This window comes from Acanthochromis polyacanthus, chromosome 2 (assembly GCF_021347895.1).
Source record: "Acanthochromis polyacanthus isolate Apoly-LR-REF ecotype Palm Island chromosome 2, KAUST_Apoly_ChrSc, whole genome shotgun sequence".
NCBI classification, from domain to species: Eukaryota; Metazoa; Chordata; class Actinopteri; family Pomacentridae; genus Acanthochromis; species Acanthochromis polyacanthus.
The window spans coordinates 16,972,305-16,999,993 of record NC_067114.1 but is presented as its reverse complement, the minus strand read 5'-3'; the positions used below and the strand labels follow the sequence as shown (position 1 = coordinate 16,999,993).

The following is a 27,689-nucleotide window of genomic DNA, read 5'->3' as shown; positions in this document are numbered from 1 at the left end:
ATAATTTATTTCACCTAAACAATATTTTCTAACTACTGAGTTATGGCTTTAAAGGTTTATTTCTACTCAAATACTACTTTTGGTTTAAGTACTTGTAGTTTTAAAAGTTTATTCCACCTAAATAGTACTTTCTAACTAAAAAGTTATGGCTTTAAAGGTTTATTCTTCTCCAAACACCACTTTCTGTTCAAGTATGTGTAGTTTTCAAAACTTATTAGATCCAGAATATTCATTTCAGCTATTTTTTTTCCACTCAAAATGCTACTTAGAATTTTAAAGGTCTATTCCATTCAAATACTACTTTCTGTCCAAGTACTCATAGTTATTAAACCCAATTCCACCCAAAGTACTACTTTCTGGACAAGTATGTATAGTTTTAACTTTCTTCCATCCCAAATAAAACTTACATTTTAAAGTTTTATTCTATCCAAAATACGACCTGTAGTTTTAAAGATTTTTCTCACTTGAAATAGTACTAATATTTTCAAAAGTTCATTTTGCCCAAAGAACTACTTTCTGTCCAAGTGCTTACTGTTTTAAATATTAATTCTTCCCATTTATTACTTTGTTATTTACAGATTATTGATTTATTCTTCCCGAAATCTGTACCTTGTTTTGTTTTATTTGTTTGTTTTGTTCTCTTTTTTTGCCAGTGGCTGTGAACACATGACTCCTGAAAATGCAGACACTTTTACATTCACTCTTACAGTGCGTTATTTTTATTTTTAATAGTGACTTCTTGTAGTGACAGCACAAAACGTTGCGTTGCCTTACGGACTCCACAGACTATGCTGCAATTGAAATTGAAGAGGACAAAAACGATGTCATACATAATGTTTAATATTTCTGAACAGTAAATCCAATTGAATATTAATAATTCCCGCCCACATGTTGTACTTCTATGATAATGTTGCAGTTGTGCTACTTTACTGCGTTTTCGCTGCGCAGTCAGTCGCTCTCCAGTCGCAGCCCCGCCCCTCCCGCTGCTCTCAGAGAGGAGACCTGAAACCCTTCATTTGTTATGACGAACATTTTGGTCTAGACGGCTGTATTACTGCTTTTTCGTCAGTATGTAACCCAGAGCTGCCTATTCCACTGTAAGATTATGTTCAACGGTAAGATTTTCAAATGTTTCTCATTAACTTTACGCAAGCAAACTGTTTATTTGCCTTTCATTAGCTTGTTAGTCTGGGGAAAGTTAGCTACAGAGTGGGCGGTTGAACTTCTCTAAGCTAACGTTAACGATGAGCATTAGCAGCAGCCTGAACAGGTAAGCTAGTTAACTTAATGTACCTGTTCAAGAGTTGACTCTGGTGTTTAGCTGCTATTTGTTAACGTTTTCTCGAGTCAAAGCAACCAATTAGGCATTGGGCATGAGTTCATCTCTCCGTAACTTTGGCAAACTTATTTTAAAGGTGACTTAACGTTACAATTGACAGCAGCTTTAACCTTTTTGACAAAGGCAGCATTAGCTCTGTAACCTGCTCCCTGAATATGTGTCACTGTTTACAGTCCTCCCCCCCCTGTGTGCTGCTTTGCTGAGAGCCAGGTCAGAGAAGAACATGGATGTCTGACCGGTTTAAAAAGAGACAGGAGAGAGAAAGCGAGAAAGACACATCCTGTCACTCGTTGCAGCGCAGGAACAGCAGCCCGGTGAAGGAAAGCTACGAGGTGTGTGGTGATGTCTGAGGCAGAGGCACAGGAAGCTCCTGCTACTGAGGAGAAACCAGAGCTCACGGCGGGGAACACGTCCAGTAATACCCCACAGGTACAAGGTGGAGCAGCTGCGTCTCCAGCTGGGGCCTCTGCACAGCTTCCTGCCACCTCAGCAACAGAGGATGAGGATGAGAGTGAGGATGAATCAGATATCCTGGAAGAGAGTCCATGTGGCCGCTGGCAGAAACGTAGAGAAGAGGTGAGGAAGGACCAAGAGGTTCTGCTCTAAAAAAAGAGACTTTTTGGCCCTTGCTTATGCATACTAGAGTCATGGAGCTGAGCTGACTGGATTAATGGATGCAGTGAAATGAACATTTATCTGCATGAAATGAACGTTATTTTTACATTTGAGACATCACGTATTGATTCCATATAATTTAGAATAATGGTTATATGCGAATGTAGGACTCATATGTACAAAATGTCTTTATTAAGATATTAAGTCAAACTTTAATGGCATTTGTTTCCATTAATATCCCCTATTTTCATGTTGTAGACCAGAGGCTCTACATAAGTCAACATTATCAGTAAATCTCTGTGCTCTGACTAGCCAGTATGTTGTTTTATAAGTAGTTTGTAGTATAGGCAAAAAAGGGAGTCCTTCACAGGGTGATCCCTGTGGGTGATTGCCCAAATCATTTTGTATTTTTTCAAGTATTTTGTTTATCTGATAGGAACTGTTCTAATCTTGGTTAAGTTAAATCAAGAAGTGTGCCATTGCTCAGCATAATATGTAGCTGTTATGTAAAGCAAGTTTCAATTTTAAAATGGAACAAAGCGGACAGCTGGAGGGGAAAACGGGGTAAGAATAAGAATATCGTAAACATATGAAAACACAGCAGCACATCTGCTGAAATAGAAAGGCGATGGCAGTTAGTATGTGCTCATAAAATCTCACTGTTTATTTTTTTGTCAAATGTTTTGGGGTTTTGTTTCATTTCACAAGTGAAATATATTATCTCATGAGCCATTTGTCTTTTCTTTTAAAATGTAGGTGAATCAGCGTAATGTTCCAGGCATAGATGCTGCATACTTGGCAATGGACACAGAGGAAGGGGTGGAGGTAGTTTGGAATGAAGTCATGATTTCAGAGAGAAAGAACTTCAAACCGCTGGAGGTAAGGCCCAGTATTATAGCACAGAAATACAACAGTCAGTGATGGTCACTTTTTGGAATTGTAGTATTTGGGATTAGACTGTCATATATTTTGACTTGTACTTGAATACAAAGCTTTTTTCTTCTTCTGTGAGATCATGTAAGGTGTGGTTCCTGTTAAAATGTTCAAAAGAGAATATAACATTGTCTGTTTTTATGGATCTGGTGATCTAATCATGTACAGAATTTAAAAAAAAACAGAAAAATCAGTTGGAAAAATATATATTACTGTATTAGTAATAGAGAACAGAGTACAAGTTGAGTAAAAGCTAGACTAAAAGAAACTAGTGAAAGTTGTAGTATGTATATTTTTGTATTTTAACCTTTATTTAACCAGGAAAAGGCTTCATTGACATGAAGAATCTGTTTTACAAGAGTGTCCTGGTCGAGGCAGACAGTGGCATAAATTAGTAGGTTACAGACACAAAAAAATGTTCCACATGAAGATTAAGAGTGTATTACAGTATCATAAAGTCACAAAAATATATGACACAAGCCATCAGTGATCACAGTGATCAAGTTGGGCTCGGCTAGTGTGAGTCAGAATGTAGCTCAGAGTCTGCAATGTGGAAAGGGAGAACTAAAGTTAAGTTGTTCTTAAACTATGAGTAGCTTTGCTATTTTCATCGGTGCATTTGTACTTAAACAGTAACACCACTTTAGTTCTACTGAAGCTTGGTCTCATCAAACAGTCTCTACTATAGCTCTAACTAACATCACCAGTTTACTTAGCAGCACCATACAGGGCTCCAAAGAAGTGCATTCCTGATGATTTCATCTTAACTATAGTCATCATAAATACTTTGGTAATACATAAGCAATTTACAAAACAACAATGTATTGTTTAATTTTGAAGGAATAAGTCACACAGTGAAATAGTGTGTGTAGATTTTTAAAAATATATTATGTTAGATGTGCTGCAATGAATCTATCTGTCCCTGCATTGGCTATTCCTCATGCTGGTGTGCTTAATGTGTGCGTCATGTTTAACATTTTCAGTCGAGTCAGTAAACGTTTCCTCCCAAAAGTTGACTCAGGGCGGTACATACGTACATTCATACATGGTGTTTCTTTCTTTGCAATACCTCGGCCACAAAAATCGCACCAGCCACTCCTGTAGGGAACAGTGAGCCTTTTCCAACACAAGATCAAGATCACCAGCTGGATAGTTCTCAGTAGAAATTTTGGACTTAAGTGATATTAGAGGATCTAATAGAGCTGTTCTTTTAAAAAATGAATCGATAGTTCCAAGATCAATCTGTAGGCCAAGTAAGAGCAGAAATAGTTTACTTACAGATCAGACACAGGTAGATGGCATCCCGCACAGAATTGTCTAAATGTCATGTTATGGTGACAAAAGCCTTATGTTAGCGGTCTGCACTCATCGTTCTGTCTCACACACACTTATGCACACACACTTCAATTCTGCATCCCTCCTAATGTTTTGCATGTATGATGATGGATTTGTTTTGTTTTGTTTTTTAAAGCAACTGCCATATTAGAAGGGTCACATTTGTACTCTTCGTTGTAAAACTGAGCAGTATCGTCTCTAAAAATGGACTCAGTCAGGAGCCCTCCTTTGTTATGACATTACTGAGTTCAGTTCGATGAGTGTTGTCATAGTGAGCTAAATTACAATTGATGCAAAAGCGACATCTAATCGTAATTTATTAGAATTGTGCTGTGCTTTGTATTTTTTGCTTGAATTTAGGAAAAAGTGAAGGCTGTATTTGATAACCTGATCCATTTGGAACATGCCAATATTGTCAAATTTCACAAGTACTGGGCTGACACAAAGGACAACCGGGCCAGGGTGAGTCTCAGGCCTTGCAAGAATTTATCAGCTCTTCCATAAATAGTTTCTCATATTTACAAGTTACACTGGAATCATGTCTCTCCATGTGGTGTCTCCTAATTTCTTTCTCTTCCTCAGGTAATTTTCATTACTGAATATATGTCATCAGGAAGTTTGAAGCAGTTTCTAAAGAAGACAAAAAAGAACCACAAGACCATGAATGAAAAGGTGCCAGCTGACATTATGTATGATGTGCTTTTAGTAGAGCAAAGATATGTGAGAAGTTGTCTTTATTCTTTCCATCTTCAATGCAGAAAGAGTAACATTTGTTTTCCAGAACAACAGAGTAGTAGTAGTCATAATCATACAGTAAAAATGATATGACATTAGGATTTTTTAAATATACTGTATGCTGCTTTTGATCTAAGCTAAATGACATGGTGGGAGCTGTACTTAGTTCATTTTGGAAACCAGCTAGAAAGCACTCTCATAAGATATGTGGTCCTACAGGCTTGGAAGAGGTGGTGCACACAGATCCTGTCTGCTCTCAGGTTGGTTTCTCTTCTGCAGACATTATGTTAAATTCAATATTTTACTTCACAGAAAGATGCACTCTGATGGAAAGCAACCCAGACCCTTTGTGACCTTTTCTGTACTTGTGATTTTACTTTCCTGTTGTGCAGTTATCTCCACTCATGTGACCCACCCATCATCCATGGCAACCTGACCTGCGACACTGTCTTCATTCAGCACAACGGGCTCATCAAGATCGGATCAGGTAGAATTACACCGGTTTCATCCCAGCATTTTAGGTAGTGGAGCTGAAGCAACATTGATGGAGTCAAATGATACTAAATTATGGATTTCAGCACTGGATATTTCACATAAATGTACAGTAAATTTGTATGATTGCACAACAGAAATGTCTTGTTTGACAGTTTGAACACCCGTGACTTCTTGTGTGACAAAATTAGTGTCTTGTACAAGCCAACCCGCACATTGTGTCAGATATAAACAACGGTGGTGTGTGGTGGGGTTTACGAAACCACTGTTGTACGTGTACATACTGCTGCAGTGAAAGTCCAGCCACAAACCTTCCAGACCTCCTACACCATACAATAGTTTACACAATACGCAGGTCATGTTTGCACAATATAAAGGTGATATTTACATTGCCTTTTGTACTCTCGCTTTTGTTCTTCTTTCTCTCCTACTTCCTTGGTCTGTATATTCATTCTTTTTGCTCCATACTCACTTTCCTCATTGGTCTCTGTTCTGATTCTATATGTTCTCTTTTCCTGTCCCACCTGCAGTCGCTCCAGACACCATTAACAGCCATGTGAAGACGTGTCACGAAGAGCAGAAGAACTTGCACTTTTTTGCCCCAGAATATGGAGGTAGACATGACCAAAATGACACTCTTTTTTTCTGATGTTACTGATAATTACAGTTTCCTAACCTTGAAGGCAAACTGGATGTATGAACATATTGCAAAATAGGTTGAAATATGTCACGAATATGAGGAAAAAGCATACCCTGAACTCGAGATATTTTTTTTTTCCACAATACTATATAGTGATAGAATAAAATGAAGGTGGAGTAATGTGTTCGAGTTAGTGCCTTGTTTTAAAAATATAACATTGTAAAAAACATAATATGGCAAACTTTTTAGTGCATCTATTATGACACAATCAGCCCAACAAGAATTGCCTAGATAAATTAAAATTAACATTCTGAGATAGCTCAAAGGACAAAGTATTTAGTTATTTAGTTTTAGTACGGTCTTATACCTGCTCGTGAATGTCTCCTTTATTAACTGAGTTGCTGTTATTAAGGTGTTCTTTTCTCTTTATTTACTTTTTTCTTACTCTTTGTAGCTGACGATGATGTTACGACGGCTGCAGACATCTACTCGTTTGGCATGTGTGCCCTGGAGGTGAGATGGGAACCATAATGCATGATATAATAACACAAGCCTTTTCCAAAGCATTCTGCCAGTGTGTGTTGATGTGTTGCAGATGGCACTTTTGGAGATTCAGGGGAACGGAGAATCCTCTTATGTTTCTCAGGAAGCCATCAACAATGCTATTCAGTTACTGGAGGACCCACTGCAGAGGGTGAGATAGTGTGTTTGCATGTTAATGAATATTTTGAAATGTCACAGGCTAAGCTTTGTGTGTATATTAGCGCGCCTTGGTGTTTATATGAGATTCCCATTTTTGTATACATCAGTGTGTAACCCAGATGCTTATATCTGTAGGAGTTAATCCAAAAATGCCTGGAGTGTGATCCCAGCACAAGGCCTACAGCCAAGGAGCTTCTTTTTAACCAGGCGCTGTTTGAAGTCCCGCTCTTAAAACTACTGGCTGCACACTGCATTGTTAGCCACCAACGTGAGTCTATAGCACACACATGCAGATTATAAAATGTTTTCTTTGACCAGAAAAGTGATCAGATAGTATAACTTCAATGATTCGTCTTGTTTTACATGCATCCCACATCATAGTTAAAAGTGGAGTATCATCTAATTAACTCACTAATTTTTATAATTGTCCAGATATGATTCCAGAGAATGCTCTGGAGGAGATTACAAAGAACCTGGACCCCAACCTCGTCATTGCTGTGACCAAAGAGGATGTTCAGCTCAAGTAAGTGGCAGAAGCTGATAAACACCTTTGCGAGAGAGTCAGCATCAGTTAGATACAGCAGAAATAACAGCAATACCCGTGCTAATGCAATAAAAAGCATGTTACACAATATGCAAAGATGTTGTCAGCCTTTTCAATCACAGGCTGTCACATCTGAAACACATTACCAAACGAAATTAATAGAATAGCAGATTTAAAAACTTTTACAGCAAAAATTAAGTATTGGCTGAAAGTAAAACAAGAATGTACCCACCTATGAGGTCTGACTGACTGTGGACTGCGTCATTGTGCGTGTTTGTGTGTGTGGGGGGGTTATAGGTTTTTAATGTCTGTGCTGTTTTTATTTGTGTTGTTGGTCCTTTAACTACTTTTACCTTGAAAATGAGCTCAATGCTGTACACTCTGTATATAATGCATCAGTTGTATGCGTTCTATGTTAATTGCATGGTCCCTGATCAAATAAATGACACAAATAAATAAATAATATCAGAATTTTGTAGCTAAGAGGGATGTTGTTATAACAGTAATAGCATTCATTTTGATTCTTTCCTACCTAATTTATTAGTACTAGGGCAGATGTTTATGAACAACATAAAATGGTCACATAAGCAACTTGCTTGTGTTTGTATGAACTCATATGTTTGAATTACAGGGGACAGTATAGTATCTTACTTTACACTCTGCTGTTTAAAATTTTCAAATAGTACCATCAAGTTTTACCTCTTTTTTTCTGTAGGCTTTCACAGTTTCCTGCTTTGGAGCTTGATAAATTCCTGGAGGATGTGAGGTAAGAAACAAAGCAGTGTGCAGCAAGTAGGGCTGTTAGAGTGTACACTGAATGTCTTAAAGCTTTAGAGATACAACACTATCCGGCCACTTGGAGGCAGTAGTGGACAATCTGACTGTCTTTGTGCTAAATGTTCTTGTAAAACATTCTACACCCTTCACTGGTTTCTAACATGCTTCGGGTTAATGCTAATACCTCTTTCTATCTGTGCAACATACTATTTTTTCATAATTGTTATATTTAGGACCTCTGTGTCTGAAACTAATTATATTTGTTAGTGTATGCAGCTCCCACTCCTTTTACAACTTCTCTGTCTTTCTTCTTCATTACTACTTCTATCATGTTTTCTCAATGTGTCCCTTTCTTTACTGCCCCCTCTTCTTCCCGGATCAGGAATGGTATTTATCCAATGACAGCGTTTGGGGTGCCCTGTCCACAGCACGCTCAGCAGGAGACTGTTAAATCTCCCATTGTCATCCCTTTGGTTAAATCCCCCACGCCTGAGCCTGCAGAGCTTGAGACACGGAGGGTGGGTATAACAGCTTATACAGCACATTACAAAAGCAGTGAAATGAACATTTCACAAGTGATCATCCAGTGCTTCACTGAATCAAGATGTATACTGACATTTGCTGGAGTAGTGTAAACTATTGCTTTAAAATTGTGCCACTTTTATTAGAGACCTATACACATGCTTCTTCTGCAGGTCCTTTATATGCAGTGTAACTTTGAACCCGTGGAGGAGGGAGCAAAGTATCATGTGAGTCTCTGTTAAAACATTTACAGGTCGATTAACTATTGTTCACCTTACTCAAAAATTTAAGTTGGCGTCATTGACGAACAGCATCATAATATTCCAACAGTTTTTTATGACTTCAACAAACATGAGCTTAAAAAGTAACACTCTGTGGTTTTCTGTTTCTTTCCTTTTAGCTAACATTACTGCTGAAACTGGAGGATAAGCTGAATAGACATCTAAGCTGTGACATGTTACCCTGTAAGATCAACTTTATACCATCGATTCTGTATGAGACATGCAGTGAGCTTAAAGACACAGGGATTTCATATCAAACATCCACTCAGCCTCTCACAAGGTTTTGAAATGTTTTTTATGCTTTAAATAATAACGCTACACAAGCACTTTGTGCAGAAATTAGACAATTGGATAAATGAATGCGTGTCTAGTTCAGGTGAGGTTGAGGAGAAGATTAGCAGCTATTCCTTAAGGTGTGTGCTTGATTTCATTCTCCTTCCAAGCACATCTACATGTGTGGCATAAAAAAAAGTCCTACCAGAAAGCATTCAGTGCTTGCGTTATGGGATTGTTGAGGGAATGACATCTTAGCTGTTTACAGATGTTTCCCACATAGTTTTAACATTCAGTACCTCTCTGTGTTTTCGTGTGCTTGTGCTGAGGCTTGTAGGAAAGTGAGAGTGAAGTTCCAGAGAGAGCCTGAAAGGCGTTAGAATATGCAGTGTGCAAGACTATTTTAGGCAGGGAGACTGGCTGTTGCTTATGTGCCGTGAAAACCATGTAGTTCTATTTGTACAATTATATTTAAATGTCTTTCAATAATATTTTGTCTTAATTCCCACAATGCTGTTAGAATGCATATTATCCTGTAAAGCAACAGTGAATCTTTTTTTTTTTTTTTTTTTTTTTTTTACAAATTTTAACTTATTGATTCAAAAATACATGCCAAGAAATCAGTATTTTATTTTGCTACTTTGCTGCAAACAAAAAGGGTCTTCAAAGAGAGGAAAATGGGAGTATATCACACAACTGGTCAGATAATTTGGTCAGTATGATCTAATATGCTCATGCACGCACAGGTATGGTAGGCATGTATAATGTTGCAGGCGTGTGGGGAATGTCAGGCCTGTGAAAGGCTGCAGCTGACAGCTGTCACCTCCTCTGCCCATGTCTTCCCAGGCTTTCATCAACTGTCTCTCATTCGCACACACTCACACTCAGTGTTTCACACACACTCATCCGTTCAAATTATTTTATCTCTTCAGCTCTTTCATTGTTTCTCTCATCAAGTGTCACCCTAATTCCGTCGGCATACATACTGTATTCCACACCCATACACATTAATCAGTCTCACAAACACACCTTGTTCTCTTTGTAAATATACCCTATTGTTGATATCAGCAGATATTCTTCAGAGCCCTCCTTATCAACACACCAAAGTCCAAAGTCACTCTGTGCAGGGTCGCCCAGTTAACTGAGCCTCTCAAATTTCACCTCCTTGGCCTACTATAATGCATTCACAATATAAGCTTGTTTTTCTTCTAAATGAATTTTGTTGTATGATTATAATTGGAGCGCAAGAAGCAGACAAACAAGGAAGCCACACCTCAACTTAAATATGACCAATTCCGTCTGAATTCACAGATGGGGGTTGCAGCACCATTTTCAATTTGGCTTTGGAAGATAGTGGTGAGAGATCATGATTAAAAAAAACTTTATGTGCCAAAATTATTGGGAGTATAAGCCTGTAATTTTGCACACAAAGCTTTTTTATCATGATCTTCCACCACCAGCACCCACGGTAAAATTGAAGATGGTGCTGCAACCACCTTCCTGAATATTTGGTGTTTTGGGATGGAATAAGCCATATCACTTTCTTCATCATTTAGCTGAGGGCTATTGGTGTTTTTCTTTCCTGAATGTTGGAGTTGTGGGAAGATTATGTCTCTTCCTGTTGTTTCTGTTGTCTCAGCCGCATTCCTGGTTTAGGTGTAAATTGACAGCTAGGTTATTAAAAATTGATAGACCATGACAACTCCTCTGCTCGCTAGTCACAGGCAAAGAATGTCTCAATTTGGGGAGGTAACTAAAACAACAGTGAAAAGGAACTGCATGAACTACTCTCCATTTATTAAAATAATAGATCAGCACTGATAGGAGGGTTATGCAGAGTTAGGAGAAAGAAAGCATCGAAAGTTTGGAAACATTTTCACAATATAACTTCTTAACTTGTTTGTTGTGAATATTTGTCCCCAATGTTTTAGTCAAGTAGCGTCCAACATTCCTTGTGTTTCCATATTTTGAGCAACTATGCATACATTTTATTTTTTATTTAGGGCCCTTTGTGTTTCACTGGCAGTTCAGCTTTTTGGTGTGTTACTCCCAAAGGTATCTTACTACTACAAAAATGTGAGCTGTTGCACTTTCATCATGCAATATATAAAGTTGGAGAAATGGTTGAGTCAGAACAAGGCGGTACTTGATGTAACAAGAAGTTGTGCAGGTGTACTGCAGCATCCTTTGTTGATGCTACTCCTGGTGGAAAAAAAATGTCTTTTCTGAGTTGTTCCTGCATCACTGTTGAATGCTGAGTCATAAAGATAGGCCTTACCTGAAATGTACTGTTAGTTTCTAGCTCAAAACTTTATTGTCACATATTTGTTGATGAGCTTGTGGGAAGTTAGATCCCTGGGTCAAACGCAGGCCTTATTTGAACCATGGGACAATTGAAAAATTAATAACACAGGAAAAAATATACCAGGCTCTCTAAAACTGAGGAATGAATATGGAATTTTGGCCTGTCTCTAGCACAGTAAAAGAATATTTCTAAAGCCAACGTGTTTTAACAGCCTGTGCTCTGACAAAGATTATGCTGGTTGAAACTTGTCGGCATTTCCATCCTATGTCCTTGCACTCTCAGACTTTTTAGCTCAGCTTGTTATCACTTAATCTTAATGTCCACAGGAATATAAAAGTCACACTAACATGCTACAGAATGGAGAAGCAAAAAGTGACTACAGCAGCTGCTCTTTGGTGTTTTAATGTGTTTGTGGTGAGATTTGGACCTTATTTTCTGAATGCAATATTTACCGTAAGCCCTATCTTTTTCCATCTGCAGATGTGTGTGTGTGTGATAGAGTTGATAATTGTGGTGTTACATGTCTGTGGATTACTGTTGCTAACTTTACTGGTGTGTGTTTCAGATGAGAATTTTCAAGAGATGGCTGGAGAGTTGGTGCAGCTGGGCTTAATCAGTGAGGTAGGTGCCATGTGTTAAAAAAAAAAAAAAGACTCACTTTGGCTGTGTGTGTGTGTGATGCTGTAGGTGAATTTGCCATTTCAGCAGAGTTTGAAAATGGCGACTTATCAGGATCAAGGTCAGACCCTTCAACACACAGACGCTTTTGCCTCGAGCCTCATGTGCATTTACTGTTATATATGTGAAACCCACTCACTTTGGCATGCACCCAAACTGACACTAACGTTGTATAGTCACTTCATCTCTCTGTGGGCAAGGATATACAGTATATATCTTTCTTCTTAATGATTCAGTCTTTAAATTGACTTTTTCTGTGTGTCAAAACCACAATATTTGACAATTAATCCTCTATCAAAAAGCTGAGTGTATTTTAATAACCTCCTGGGTTGTTCAAAATGTCTGTATTCTGTCTGCAGATGGACCAAAACAAAGTCGCCTCTCTACTAGAAGAAGCATTCAGCCAAGCTGTTCACTAGCAATGGTTTCCTTGACCATGGTACTGTCTCCTCAGAACTACACTCTCTACCTTGTTACATGTTCTTTTTGGATACTCAACACAATGAGTGAATTCAGTGTTTTTTTTCCCTCATGTCTTTTCTACAAAGCCTTAGGCGGTAATGTGACCAAAGGGGTGGGGTTTCTGATACAGAAGTAAAACCTCCTCAAAGCACACAAAACCTTTAAGAAATAGCCAGACAACTCCAGAGAAACCACCTGGAGTGATTTCATGTTTTTTTTTTTAAAAATCATATAAACATACATGCATATGTTTGGAATTCTATTAATTGAGTTTGCTATTAAAATGGTTATGTTAAATTTTATTATCTCACTTTGTCCTCAAGCACACAGCTGTATTTTATTATGAGGTGTTTACATTGAGGTTTATCTAAAATATTATAAGAGACTGATTCTGGCCTTCCTTGGAGTCACAACTAACTTGCTGCTGTTGTACTGCTGAATTTCAATTGTACAATCTCCACCTGTTGACAATCAGCAAAACTGTAAAGAAGGAGGGATAGATTTACATCCAAGTAAAAACTTAGAAAATAGGTCAGGCCATTCTGTTCTGGATCCTAATTTCATGTGGTTCTCTGTTTCAATGGCTCCATTTTTGTTAGGCTTTATGTGACAGAACATTCCCAGCTCCTCCACTTTTGTGGTTTGTTTGATGAGCCAGTCACCTCTTAGATTAAATATGTGGAATAGTTTGAAAACTGGATTTCAGACATGCAACTTTGTCTGTTTACTTGATTATAGATACATTTTTTGAAATTTTAAAAGCCTTTGATACAGAACAACATGTATGTGCATTAATGCATTTCACATTTTGAGAAGGCATCTTGCCAATTTTCCCTGGAGGATGATCACTTGGTTACTTAAGGAGTACTGTGAACTCAGTTTTACTGAATTTGTGTTTGTTTTTATATTTTGCTTTGCTAGTGGCACACATACCTTAAAGTTCTCCTTTCATATTATTTTTGTTTTATGAAATTTTGCTGCTTGTTGGGTTCACACATGCTACTCTGCCTTTAAAATACATTCAAATGAGACTTGTGTACTGAACTCGGCTGCCATATCTTGCAGAGAGAGGACCTAGCCTTTTCTTGACAGATCAGCATGTGTTTTGAATAAAACAGAAACAGATCATGTGTTTTTCTTGACTTATTTCCCTTTGGTTTACTGTGTTTACACAGAGACCACATTCTTAAAGAGTCTGAGCCACTGCACACCTGTCTCTGTCCCTGTTTCTGTTGCTTTTGTTTTCATTAGCTAACAGACAAGTTTGTAAAACTGAGTTAACTGACATGATCCTAAGCATGCAGACACTTGAATTCATATATATGTTACAGACCTTATTTAGACATGTGTTGAGTTTAAGAGTTACCTGTGGCATTTCTCTGATGTTTTGGCTCAGAACTCTTTGTGGACTACTGCTACTACTCCGTCTGAAAGCTCATACAGTTAAGAACCTTAAACTGACAGCATGAGTGCAAAGAAAATACAACATATCCAGTATGTGTAGAAAATCACAGCAACTGTTTGGATACTGTTGCACACCAACTTACCTTGTTCTGGTGTTTTATTACAACTATACTTCCACTGTCTTATAATTTCTCTACCAGCTAATTGAACACTGTTTTTGAGCTTTCAGACTGAATGTTAATCCGATGTTTGTTGTTGGGTTGCACACCTCATCAGTAAGATCATAACAATCCAAACTGTTATATTTCTTAAGTATTTTTTAAATGTTTTCAGGCTAACATTGTGTTACAATGTTTTTCATTTGCTGTACAAATGGGTAGTCTATCTCATTACATTGATTGCTTTATTTTACTCCGTCTTTGTGTCTATTTGTGAACTGCTACGATTGTATTTTCCAAGCATGTGTTCTAAAGTCAGCCAGGAGAATGTAAATGCACCACTTCTAGTACAGAGAAGGAGGTAAAACAAAACCAATGTGATCACAGGAGCTTTAAACCAACTCTCTCCCTTACGCCCCTTCATCTCCTCTGTCTTTCTCTTTGTTCTGTCTTTTCCACACTATTTATTGGTGGTGATGAAACTGGTTATTAAATAATCGTACAGGGTGGGCAGCTTTAGCCTGTTTCTCCATTATGTGAGCTTTTTGGTTACATTTGGAAATGCTTATATTTTGTATATGACATGAATGTCAATAAATGTGTGTCTTTTTCTGAGACGTATCCTGACAAGCTTAAAAGAAGAATGTTCTTACGAATAAATGTGTGAACTGCTTCACTTCATTGTTTTTGCTCAGATTTACTGCATTTTGGCATTTGTGTTTTAGACCAATTTGCACAAATTTTTAGGTTTGTGACAAACAGTGGGGTAAACCATCATAAGACACTCCCTTAAACAATATCTAGTTTATTTTAAAATATATGTTTTAAATGTCAGTATAATATGTACACAAGAAGTATCCTCAAGTGAACAACACTTTATTAGTAACCTAATTGAATTCACATTTGGTACATAGGTTAAACAGTGACATCCCTCTTTTGCTTTGTTTTAACCTAGAGAAGACCTGAAATGAAGACTGACTGTAGTGGTCAGGAATAGTGTCAGGGGGCGTCTTCCTCTAGTTTACCCTAATTGTGAGAATAATACAACAAAGATGGGCAGAATGGCTCTTTGTGTACTGTCTGTGGTTGAAGCCTTTGACGTCCTCAGAGCTGCAGGTAACTCACAGGTGAGCGCCGTGACGTCATCCATGGCGGAAGTGGACAAAGGGGCGGCCTTGCGGTTTGGACTTTCTGCTCCAGTGTTGTTGAAGTGTTACTCGAAAATTGCGGCCATTGTTTTATTAGGAGAAAAGCGTCTTTCCCAGCAGAGAGATGTGCAGCTTCGGTGAGTGTTTCTGCTGCTGTAACTAAATTAAAACGGCTCGCTTTCGTTCAGGCGTGTCGTGGGCTTCTGTCCGACATTATTTTCCCTCCACAGGTGAAACTGACCGCAGGCCTACAAACACTGAACAGATTCATTTTAAAAACTGCATATGTGATATAGCTCGTGTATGACATTAATTATTAGGATTCAAGCGGAAAATATATCAAAACCTTAAAGAAGCGAATTAAATTTTAATAATTTGGCTATTTTAAAAGACCCACTGCCACCTCACCATGCTAGTGACTCACTAGGACTCGCCCACAATGTGCAATATATACTGTGGTTAGACGGCCCCCTGACAGTATCCGTTATATGTATGAAAGTATGTATATTTATACACACAAGAAGTATTCTTAAGTGAACAAATGGTTATTTAATTCATAACGGACTATGTACTATGAAGCTAAATATATAATCCCGAAAAGGTGCATCTTCCCCTACAACATGCATTTCATGTGTACACACACACATATATATATGTATGTATGTATGTATGTATATGTGTGTATGTGTGTGTATATATATATAGCTATATATATATTCAATACATATTTTTTTAAATGAATATTGTTCTTAAGGTTTAGCCTAGTTTATCTGTGACAAAACCAGCTTGCCTTTTTGAGTATATTATCTTTAGTGAAAACATTAAATATTAAGTGAAATCCATTCTTTGTATGCAGGTGCATTTGTGCATCTCTAGACTCTGAGCTGTAAAATAAATTACATTCACAAGAAAGACTTAAAAAGACGTTGCCAGTCATTTCGCTTTATTTTTTTAATGCTTGTAGTTGTAGTTGTAATATTTAACTTCCTTTATACATGGAAATTATGAATTATGCTGTTCCAGCTGTCAAATAATTCAGGTACAGATTTCACATTTCTGATAAACATGTAGCATATATACTTTATATGTGCATGTAATGTAATCAGTGCTGATAATACATACAAAAATAAAGCTTATATAGAAAATCAAGTTCTTAAAAGGAGAAAACAGGCGAAAGTCAATTAAATGTTGACAATTTTCAAGCGTTACACTGTCAACAGACATATGCAGCAAAACAAGCCAGACGGCCATGCCAATATATCTGCTAATTCTAGCTTAATGTTCATATATTGTGTTGTTTCAGTGAATAGTGTAAACATTGCTTAATCTGTCCACCAGAGAGCACTGACAAGTTGATATATCAACTGATAAACTGTGCTAGTATGCATCTTGGCCAAGATTTTTATTTTGTATTTAAATATTTACTACTGACAAATTTTCTGCATGAAGTTATTTTACTCTTAGTTAACAATGTAAGTTGTGGCCTTTAAATGCTATATCACAAAATGAATATGTAGTGTTGTGTAAATGTAAAATATAATTTGCTTTGTGTAAATAGGGGAGCATATTTAGACACATTACACAGAATCTATAGTACCACTCACACTTTATTTCATGTCATTTGGATATAATAGGTATTTCTTGTATTTCTGTCATTCAGATAAGGACAAAGCCCCAAGGAGGCTGATGCAAAAAGGGCTAGTGCTCATCCTGGTCGGCCATATTAACTTCATCCTCGGAGCTATTGTCCATGGCAGTGTCCTTCGTCACATTTCCAAGCCCACCCAGCATATCTCCACCGAATACACTGTTTCCAACATCATCTCTGTCACCTCCGGCCTCCTGGTGAGTCAGCAGTTCAGGTTTTCTTACAGTGTTTCAAAGTAAATACAGCAGTTCAGATGATGAAACTGTGCATCCAGCGACTGACGGTTGGAAGAAGTTTGAAAAGCCAAGCAGTTCTGTGCCCTTATTAAAACATTTTACTTTGAAACTGATGGTTTATGACACAAAATGATCTGGAACCTGTGCACAGGAACCACAGTACGCTCAGGTACTATAGCTAATTTGCTCCTTTTGCACAGTAATAGTGTTGTGTATTTTTCTCAGCAATCAAGACTCAACTTGCCTATTGCAAGGAAGCTGGTTCTTCAAACCAGCCACTCGTCCCTGCAGGGCAGGCTTCATTACATACATGTAGCAGATAAACTGCCACTTGTCAGTGGTGTTAATTTCACTTTTCTTTGAAATTTCCTCCTCACAGGATATTTGAGGGTAGACCGAACAGATAAAAGTTACAAGTACAAATTCCAAACTATGTCTGACAAGCACTGCTTTCCATGGCCTCTCAGTTATCATACTTTGTCATTAAATCTTTTCAGTTCATTCTATTACAAGTCTCCAAATTCAACTCCTTGTGGCCAGGATTACCTATTTGGCACATTACTTAATGAAAACTGCTTTGTGCCAAGCTGAAAGAATCTTTTTATCATTTGAATCTTACAGAGCATTGTCAGTGGGATTATTGCCATTGTGGTATCAAGGAACCTTCATGAGCTCAAACTGGTAGGAATTTATTTTGACTTTGTCAACTGATATAATCACTTGCTCATTTTGTGCTCCTCAGTAGCTAATACAGTGTTATGTGTTGTTTGTTTGCGCTTTCAGCAAATAGGACTTATGATTACCTCATTCCTGAATGCCTTGCTCTCAGCAGCATGTTGCACTGGGCTCCTTTTGGCTATCAGTATCACTGTGGCCAACGATGGGGAGAGTTTGATGTTGGGATGCAATGACACTGAGGTTCCCATCAATGCTCGGTCACCTGTCAGTGCTCGGTGTCCGTTTGATACCACACGGATCTACGTGAGTCTACACTTTACTCTTACACTCTCCTCACCTTAAAACATTGTAATTTACTTCATCCTTCTCCCATTTTCTCCAATTCTTGAAGCCCCAACAATTAATGAAGAAAGACTAATTTTTAAAAAACCATCAGATAAGAAATGATCGACCTTGTAGGGTTACTTTATTTCACACTCTCTTATTTCCACTACCCCCTGTCTTTTAGGATACCACCTTGGCTCTGTGGATCCCCAGCGCTGTGCTGGCAGCAACTGAGGCTGGACTGTCAGTGTGGTGCTTCATCGTTGGATTGGCTCTCAGAGGGCTGCCACCCTGTGGGAATAGCTACATCAAAGAGCAGGTGTGTGTCTTTGTGTAAGGCCGGCAGATATGCTTAAGGGGTGTAACTATGGTGTGTGTCTGTCTGAATCTCTGTCTGACTCAGACATGCATACACACTTGATCTAACCTAGACACTGAACTTATTCACACTTATCTACTCCCCGTTGGTCTGTCATTCTCTAAATCAAAGGAACAGACAAACAGCCTTCATCACTCTGTCATGATTACACAGACTGACACAGTTCATACTCATTTCATCACTCCCCTTCCTCTCTTTCGTTCTATTTTCTAGCTGGAGGAAGAGGCTGAGTGCTCTCCCCAAAGCCGACGCCTGATGGGACGACGCTTCAATCCTGAAGCGTAGCTGAACAATGAGGAGTAAGGATGACTAAACACAGCTGAATCCCAAAATGCAACACTGCCTCTGAATACAGACTGAGAGATTTTCCCCAACAGTGGGTTAGGTGAGTGTCACTGTCGTACTGCAGTACAGGAATGGAGTCAGGTTAAGAAACTGACTCTTAATGTTACAGTGAATTCACATACAGTGAAGCTGTGAGCTGAATTCAGCAGGTTTAAATTAATCCAGGATATCAGTGCCTAATGACACCCAGGAATGGTGAATTAATCTACAGTGACACATATCTAAAAACTGAAATGCTTTTTAGTCAGTGCATTCGAGGTGCACATACTTTTTTTTTTAAATTCAGCGTGCATATATGTGTATGAACCCTCCTGACTCCTTTCAGTCTTACCAGTATCCCTTCTTGACTGTGTGGATTTAGTAATACCAAAAATTTTGTCTTTCCATATGAAGAAACCTTTATTCTTGAAGAAAATACACAATATATCTAGCAAAAATCTGTTTTATTTTAGCTGAATTATGTACATTTTAGAACTCTGATTTCAGCGAGATCTATTTCATTCTAACGTTTACTGTTTGCCCAAATTCCAAGCCACTCCATTACATCTAGGATGCATGTAACAGACCATGCATATACGTTTGATGCCTAAAAATTAAATGCGTTGTGTTGCTTATGCTTGTTGCTACATTATAATATGGAGTAATATCATGTGAGTTCTTTGATGCTATGATTTGCTGTAAAATACCTAAAATAGCAAGCTATCTTAATGCAGTTACAATATTTGGCTAAAAGCTCATTTTGACAAGTTGAGCTTCTTGAAAATGGTTTGTACTGATAGATAATTATAGTAAGTACATTAAGTGGCATGTTGTTTTATGGTCAGTAGTTCACTCAGTGGCTGACTGTACTAGGCACAGCATTAGATTGTTGAACACACCACAGATACAGTACTTGTGCTATATTTTAAATACCTATTGGATATGTTGACTTTATAAATTTATTTACTAACTGCATTATTATTTGTCATCTTTGTGATACAATTTATTGAAGACATACTTTAAAGAGACAACTCCGAGCTTTTAAACTCCAAGGGAATTAACTCAGAGACTATTAAGATGTTTTGTTATTTTAATCTTTTTTTATTATTGTTATTTGCCTTTGGTCAGACATTTGAAGTAAAAAACTGAGATGGAAACTGAAGTTGGAAATTAAAATTTTTATGTATGTGAACACAAAATTGCAGTAGGCCTCATCATTGTCAGCTCATACATTTCAGATTGCTAAGATACTATGCCATGTGAATGTTAACAGCATGTTTAGGGAAGATACTCTGAGCTGCCTGAATTAAAAATAATGTAGACTTGAAAGTGACGCCTTGGTTGAGTGTATTTGTGCGTGCACAGTGCTGTGGGTTAATGTTAAAGGAGGGTCATATTAGGGGGTTAAAGCAGTATGTGGGCCAGCAGCCTCAGCTGCCACAGACCCCCAGCAACCCAACGACAGAGAGGATCACATCAGATCAGCCATGAAACAGTTAATCTAGTGCCGTGCTCAATCGTGTGGAAGGGAATCATAGCACACAGTACTAATCCTGAGGCTGTAAGGGATAAATATTGGCATGGTGTTGACTGATACAATCACAACAAGACTGTAATGCATTGATGTCACACTGGAGCATCACCGTATGTCAATTTGAAATCACAAGATATAAAAGTTGAAAATAAAAGATGTGTGTTAAACTATTACAAATTTATTGATGTTTTTTTGGTGTTGGTAGTCTCTTATTTTCTTTTAAAGTAAAAAATATTGTAGTGATTCCTCATTTGGCTTTTGGGGACATTGTTAGACGTGAAGTATTCTGATCAGTGTCCCATATGTGAAATTTGTTTAGTATGCTGTCCATTTATAAATTTACCTCATTCACATAGAACAGAAGACAGTTCCTTTATTATCATTGCACAACTAAATTAAGCAGAAATCCTGTCAGTGCATTCACACAATCTATTTTTTTTAATGTGGAATAAGATTTGTGCAAATATAAATAATGTAGCAAAAAATTGTGTGTACAAGTGCAACCACTGAGAACACTGGTTTAGCTTATATTAATATATTCATGATAGCTTATTTGGTGTATTAACATAAATCTAAAAACAGTTGCACTTCTGGATATTGCAGATTTCGTTATTTACAAAATGCAATGGCTTACAGTAGTAAAAATAATGTGCATACAAGATGCAGTTGTATGTATACATATGTACAGGGTCAGTATATAAATAAAGAGTGCAAAAAATATGTTTTAAGATTCTGTTCATGTAACATTGAGTATACTGCTGGTAGTCACTCAGGTCCAGACAATTTGTCTGCATGAATAAAATAAAGCAATTTCCATAATCTGCTAAAGTAAACCAGCCTTCATCTCTGTACTACATACTGTCAGCAGTAGATTTACAGAGATGTATAGTCCTACATTAGCAGATGCAGTAAGTTCTCAGGCTGCGTCCTGCGGGGCCAATTATGTCGTGTCTGCGCGGTCACGGTGAATCCGCGATCCCGATGTGTCGGCGGCACGCTGCAGGCAACCAGCTGCAAACAGTGAACAACGAAGTGCTGCAGTGAACGGAGCCGGTATAGCCGAGGACCGCCCGGTAGTCCTCCCACAAGGTAAGGCGTTTAATACGGTAATACTATACCGGGGCTGAGCCGTCTCTTTTAATTCAGTGTGACTGGCAGGGCGGGCAGACTTGGACATTAGATGCTTTTAAGGGATCGTGCACAAACATATCGCGCTGCTCCTGCTGCTGAGACGCTGCGGTGACAAACACAGATTGATAGCTGGGATCTTGGCGTGTCACCGCGTGTGTTTTCTGCTCCAGCACGTCGGAGATGCCTCACCGAGGGCTGCTTTTAAAGGTTTGCGCTTTCTTTAAGTAGCCAGGCTCTACACCCGAGAAAAACCGAGCTGGTGTTACGGGCTGCGCCCTTCCGTTAACGTTACACAGGTGCTCTGTAATTAGTTGCCTATTTAATGCTGTTAACGGTAGCTAGCTAAACGGTGCTGCGGTTTCACAAAAGCCGCAAGTTAGCTCTTACCTAACGGTCCACTAAGATGAGTTTGACGCATGTGTAAGTTAACACTAAACATAAATGGAGGCTCTTTTATTGAAATTATCGCCGTTTCCCCCCAAAGTTTACCGTGTATTCGTCCGTAAAGACACCGAGTGGCGGAGTGTGAAACATCGCAGGGGAGCGCTACTGTTGCCCGGCCAACCTCACACAAACATGAGAGCGGGGGAGTGTCTGATCATCCGCAGGTGTAACGTTCACATTAGCGGCTTAAGCCCACGGTAGTAGTCGCGGTTTGCTTTGAACGTGTTTCCAGCAGTCTGCAACACGACCCCGCTGACAGAACGCTCTCACATTATAATTTGACACTGAGACAAGCCAAGACAATTTCGCTAAAGTATGCTCAACCTGCCCTGCATCCTGTGGACTGGTGTAAATTTCATCAAAATATTTTAATCCTTTTCTGCTTGTATAAAGAAGGGTGTGGCTGATCAGAGACACTGCCGGATACTGTGAACTTTAAGCAACCCCACTCTGCTTCTTTTGACCATTAAGCCTTGCTTTGTGTTTGAAACCCGCAGGACCTGTTTTGAAGAATCCAATCCAGTGTTCCAGTTTGATAAGAAAGACAGCATTTTATGTCTTGCAGAGGAAACAGCCAAATCATTTGGATGACAATGATGTCTTGTGGGCATTGCAGTTCTTTGAAACATCTCTGGAAATGGAGTGAGAAGATACAATAGTGTACAGGGTGGAAGGAAGAGACACACAGAAACCCAGAGGAAACCTCCAGCAGATGGCTGATGGTGGAGGCATTGACTCAAGGATATGCTTTCAGTCTGGGGATGGAACAAGAAGAAGGTGTTTTTGATCAGGGGAGCACCAGGAGGTGGAGGTAAACCCTATAATGTGTTTTTAGATGAGAAACAACTCAGACTAAGCCACATTCTGAGACACCACGAGAAAAAATAGTACTACAGTGGCAGGCAAATTTGAAGACTGACACAAAGAGCAGCTTCAGATGAACTAGGACTCCCTACATGTCCAGTACTGGGTGTATGCACAGAGTATACCCGGCCCGCCCTGTGGATTTCTCTTTGTTTCATGTGGATTTATTGCTGACACACAAAATGGACTGAGTTTTTTGAATGTTGTCAGTCTAATGATAATGCCATCAGTCTGAGACGCTGTGGAGAAATGTCTGACATTAAGATGCAAACACCTGTTGGAAGAGGATGCATCAGAGACAGGTTTACAAAAACTATCAACTGCAGACAAGAAATCCCTGTCTGTTATTTCTTCATCCTTCTCTTCATACTCCTTTTCTCTCTGGTTACACCCGCTCTGTCCATTCACATGGAGGCCATAGAGAGCCACAGTGAGTTCAGCTGTGAGCCCATCAGACTGAGAATGTGCCAGGATCTGCCTTACAACACCACCTTTATGCCCAATCTCCTGAATCACTACGACCAGCAAACAGCCGCGCTAGCCATGGAGGTAAGTTGTTTATGTGTGTGTCATTCAGGCGGTGCTTGCTTTGTGTCTGTGTGTCTGTGTGTGTGTCACGGCACATGGGGAAATTTGATATCTGCTGCACTGAAAGAGAAGGCGATAGGGTTACATGCTGTTTGTTAGTGTGTTGTGTCGAAATATATTTTAGGGAGTCTAAAAAATTTAGCAATCCTTACAGCTAATGATTAGTCTTTGTGACGACAAGATGCAGAACTGGTAAACAACTACAAAGCAACAGCATGCAGACTTCAAGCTCTAGTGTCACACACCAGCTAAGGCAAGAAAGGATTTCACAAACAGTGTAAAGAGACTGTGTCACAGTAGCTCAGAAATAACAGTATCTGAAAAGGAAAATGCCACAACAAATATTGTTTGCTAAGGTTGAAATGCATTGCACTTCCGTTACTGGAGCCTGAATTAATCCACCTTAGGCAAATTATACATCTATTATACATGTTCTGCTGCTTATCCAGAGTCAGGTGGCAGTAAGCTAAGCAAGTTAGTCCAGATGTCCCTCTCTCTCCCTGACAGTGTTTTCCTCCTCCTCCTGGGAGATCCTCAGGCTTTCCACAGCTAATTAGTTTTTTATTTACCTAAACAAGATAAGCTTGTAATTTGAGCTCTGTGTTATTAGTTATGGTCAGGGCATTTACTGCTATTGACAAGCAGAGCACTATACGAGCTCTTAACCTGCAAGATGTATACAAATAACCTTTATCCTTACTGTCAGCATACACAGAGATGGTTTGCACATAAACAATAGAGGAACCTTGTTTTACACCGAGAGAAAACCGCTTGCTCTCTCAAACCTCTGCTTCAAACTTAAAAACCTGTCAGCAGTAGGATACTCAGAGCCACATGTATGGAAGATCAAGGAGTTAATAGGAGCAGTGAACAGCTGAGAAACAGTGATAGTCAATCTACCTCCCTCCTGTTACAGTTCCATCTTCTCCCTACATGTTACTGTTCCATGTAGACATAGATAAATGTGTGTCCTAACCCAAACCCTACTGACCTTATTTTTTAACATGAACAGTAGCTGACAGACGAGGTGCTAGCTGATCTGAGGTAGACGAAGAGAACAATATTTCTATGCGATGCTCAATTGATTGATAGTTCCAGAGAAATGTCTTTGTGTAAGAGCTTTGGTTTTTAAGCAATAAGGAAGAGAAGTGCTGTGTTACACACTGAGTGTAATAGTAGACGGACATTATCCATCTATATCGTGTTACCTCTCTTTCCTACGCCTTTGTTACTCCCCGGAGAGTGAGAAAGGCCACAGAGCAAGGTGTTGCTCAATAACCAGACTGCAATTACCTGTTTGCAGCATGTATTTATTCATGCCACAGGCAATGTATGGCACTGTATCTGGGATCTGGAAATGTTTGGGTGTGTTAGTTCTACTGGCGAACTACCTTGTAATTTCCTGACAACAAAAAGATAATTTATTACAAACAAACAATAAACACACAGCTAAAATTGTTAAAGGCAAGCCACAGCCTGATTTAAAGGGAAAGTCAAGCTGAGTTGTTTTGATCTCCATATCCTTACTTCATCTTGTTTCTGTGCCTTCATCAATATACAAGTCACTGTAGGCCCAAGTCCCATTACAAAAGCTGATTGGCATACAGTAGTTGTACACATGTTTTGGCTACCATGTGCCCATGATTTATAGTTTGAGGAAGAGAGCAGAGTAACAAATACAGTCACTTGAATTAAATCTACGCCCAGCTGTTCATACTTGGCATATTAAATTACCCCTGTTGAAAATCAGATGAATTTGGACACGGCCAATGTTGGCTGTGCTCGATGCGGATTTAATCTTGGGGGATTTTTATTTTTAGTTCATGTTTAGTTAATGTTTTATCATCTCATAACCAGATGAATGTCAGCCAAAAGATCAAGCCAAAATTATTAGTTTTGCTCTCTGAATGTTTTAAAGCAGAAATTAATTTCTAATCATTTTTAATGTTATAATATACAGTGCAGGAGACTTGTCATGATCACTACTCTCAGATGACTGCATTTTTTTCCTTTTAGAAAATAGAGAGATTAAGAAAAACGGCTTTATTTTGGATTGACAGACGTGCATTTTGGATTTGCTCCGAGGGTTTTGAATAGATACTAACACTCCTTTAGTCATAGGATTTGCTCGGCACATTAAAGACCATGCAAATGTTCAAATCAAGTCAATTCCCCAGTTTCATGTCAAAACACGCTGTGTCAAGGATTGTAAGAAGCATCTGTTGTTGAACTTGATTTGACCCAGATGAAGAAGGAGCCAAGTAACTGACACCCTCAGTCCCTCCAGTCATGGAAGAGACAGCTTTCTGAAGATGGTTGAGAAGCAACATGAGCTCTGTTTTCCTGCTCTGCTCTACCTTGACCAGACATGGTTGTCCTGGTGGGAACTGGAAGAAATTTATTCATCTCTTTCACTAAACACTGGTTGCTTAATACTTGCTTTACGCATGTCTTCACACACATACATATGCATGAGTTTAGTTGCAGGTATGAAAACTTAAAATGATTCTGTTATAGTTTGTATAATATTTGATACTTCATCTTGAATCTAGTATTTCTTTTGCACATTAGTTTTTATTCCTGTTGTTCCCATACTTGTATCCAAAATGATAGTATTTTATGCCAAATATATTACAAACTATTTAACAGGAAATATGTTATTACTATAATTTCAGGACGAGAATACAATTTGTAGTTAATTCTGCAGATTCCCAAGAGTTCGTGTACTTGACAGCCAAGACAATTATTTTTCTTTCCAAGGAAACCCCACTGGGCTGATGAAATTATTGTGCAATATCGGCTGAACCGTCACAGAGTCAAAGCTGTGGTCTAAAGCAGCTGTGCAGCAGCAAGAGCATGTGGATGCTCTTTGTCCATGAAGTCATTCTCGTAAAACTGATTTTTTGGCACTTTGTGTTCGACACGTTTAAGCTGCCATGCTAATAGAAATATAAGATATAGAAGTCGATGTAAATAGAAAACCAGTGGCGTTGTTTGGCAGCTCACAATAAACCATTTGGTCTGCATCGTCAGCATAACTCAGTTTTTGTGTTTGGAAAGTTTGTGATCAAGGAATAATTATTGATTCAGAAACATCCTTTTGTGTGTCTGTTTGGGAATTTTTCCTTGTAACAAAATGTAAAATAAACAACTGCTGCCAAATTAGCATGAAGCTCTTCAGATTCCTTGATGAAACTGGAGCCACTGTCTGCAGCTGTTGGAGTCACTTTTTTGGGTCAGATCACATGATGAATGTTTGCTCTGCCTCGGTAGCAAAGCTTTTCGTGCCTTGGCTTTCTTGCAAAGCAGATCATTCAAGTGAGCCGTCATGTTTCTTTTAGTTTGCTTGAAGTTAAAGATTGAGACATATTCAGGCTCTGGATTTTAAAACCGTTTTTAATCCCTGTTTCATTTCAGATAGCGTGCTGTTGTGCCCTCCTTGAGTCCTCGGGTTTGACTGACATTGGGAATATTACCTTTTCTCCGTCTTCCTTTTTAAATGTCGAGCTAAGAAAAAAAGAAAGGATTATCCCTGAGTGTGTGTGCATGATTAGCATACTAAACCACATTTATTCATTGTTTCAGTGACAAGCTCGAGGAACACTCCAGTGTTTTCGCTGTGTATAATTGCTGAGCCTGGCTAGGGGCTAACTGTACTCTAGTACTTCCTGTGTATGAGTGACAGGGGAGGTTAACGGTGCCAACTGTCATCTCTCACTCGTGCTAACTAGCTGCTAATCTATCCCTCAGTTCCACAATGATGACATTGATTCCTACAGACCGTCGACCACCCATCTGCCACAATAGGCAATTAAACCTGAGCAAAGTGTGGGAGAAAGACTAAAGCACAAGAGAGGGCAGTGGAAGAGAACAAATATTAATTCAAAGTGGGAGATTGTGGAAATAGTGGAAGAAATCTTCAGGAATGTTTTTGTGTGTGCTTACATGTTTTCACAGTTTTGCGTTTTGTCTCTGTCACTTCGGAATACGATCTGTGCTGTCCATCTGCTACAGCATGATATGGCTCCCAGAGGAAGTTTTTTAGGTGGTGACATAACTTGAGATTTATGCATGTTGGACACAGATTTAGACACATGACATCATTGGGATTGTGTATCTACATTAAGGGACAGGAGCTGATGATGTGGAACATATTCACTGGTTTTGCCTAAAAGTCGAGATTATTTTTTAAAGCA

At 38.7% G+C, this 27,689-nt stretch overlaps 3 protein-coding genes across 5 annotated transcripts in view; all 3 read left to right on the top strand.

Annotated features, from left to right (window-relative positions):
* Nucleotides 1-974: 974 nt before the first annotated feature.
* Nucleotides 975-14,871, top strand: LOC110961230 (nuclear receptor-binding protein-like). Its single transcript, XM_051944066.1, has 18 exons — nt 975-1,115; nt 1,513-1,915; nt 2,711-2,833; nt 4,583-4,684; nt 4,805-4,894; nt 5,177-5,217; nt 5,350-5,444; nt 5,980-6,063; nt 6,544-6,602; nt 6,685-6,783; nt 6,927-7,059; nt 7,224-7,314; nt 8,051-8,101; nt 8,495-8,630; nt 8,808-8,861; nt 9,035-9,098; nt 12,059-12,114; nt 12,531-14,871. The coding sequence occupies exons 2-18, from the start codon at nt 1,682-1,684 to the stop codon at nt 12,588-12,590; spliced, it is 1,572 nt and encodes a 523-aa protein (XP_051800026.1). The 5' UTR covers nt 975-1,115; nt 1,513-1,681; the 3' UTR covers nt 12,591-14,871.
* A 279-nt stretch (nt 14,872-15,150) lies between these two features.
* LOC110961224 (keratinocyte-associated protein 3) lies at nt 15,151-20,643 on the top strand. The gene is made up of 6 exons (XM_022208756.2): nt 15,151-15,480; nt 17,004-17,188; nt 17,849-17,908; nt 18,011-18,208; nt 18,414-18,548; nt 18,822-20,643. Exons 1-6 carry the CDS (start codon nt 15,468-15,470, stop codon nt 18,891-18,893), a joined length of 663 nt encoding a protein of 220 aa, XP_022064448.1. The 5' UTR covers nt 15,151-15,467; the 3' UTR covers nt 18,894-20,643.
* Nucleotides 20,644-21,411: 768 nt separating this feature from the next.
* LOC110961228 (frizzled-3-like) overlaps nt 21,412-27,689 on the top strand; it is a 34,950-nt gene continuing 28,672 nt past the window's right edge. For 2 of the 3 annotated variants that reach the window (XM_022208765.2, XM_022208763.2), the window contains exons 1-2: nt 21,412-21,555; nt 22,539-23,454. In XM_022208765.2, the coding sequence (XP_022064457.1) occupies nt 23,155-23,454 (300 nt within the window). In that variant the 5' untranslated portion in view covers nt 21,412-21,555; nt 22,539-23,154. Of the gene's footprint in view, nt 21,556-21,606; nt 21,805-22,538; nt 23,455-27,689 lie in introns of those variants that run through there. The other variant, XM_022208764.2, reaches the window with a different exon arrangement.

What these genes read in the sequence shown, in the direction of transcription:
- LOC110961230 (XM_051944066.1), top strand. Translation starts at nt 1,682, where the DNA reads ATGTCTGAGGCAGAGGCACAGGAAGCTCCTGCTACTGAGGAGAAACCA. An exon ending in GGCAGAAACGTAGAGAAGAG is followed by an intron (nt 1,916 to 2,710) that starts GTGAGGAAGGAC and finishes TTTAAAATGTAG; the next exon opens with GTGAATCAGCGTAATGTTCC. An exon ending in AGAACTTCAAACCGCTGGAG is followed by an intron (nt 2,834 to 4,582) that starts GTAAGGCCCAGT and finishes GCTTGAATTTAG; the next exon opens with GAAAAAGTGAAGGCTGTATT.
- LOC110961224 (XM_022208756.2), top strand. An exon ending in ACCTTCATGAGCTCAAACTG is followed by an intron (nt 17,909 to 18,010) that starts GTAGGAATTTAT and finishes TTGCGCTTTCAG; the next exon opens with CAAATAGGACTTATGATTAC. An exon ending in TTGATACCACACGGATCTAC is followed by an intron (nt 18,209 to 18,413) that starts GTGAGTCTACAC and finishes CCTGTCTTTTAG; the next exon opens with GATACCACCTTGGCTCTGTG.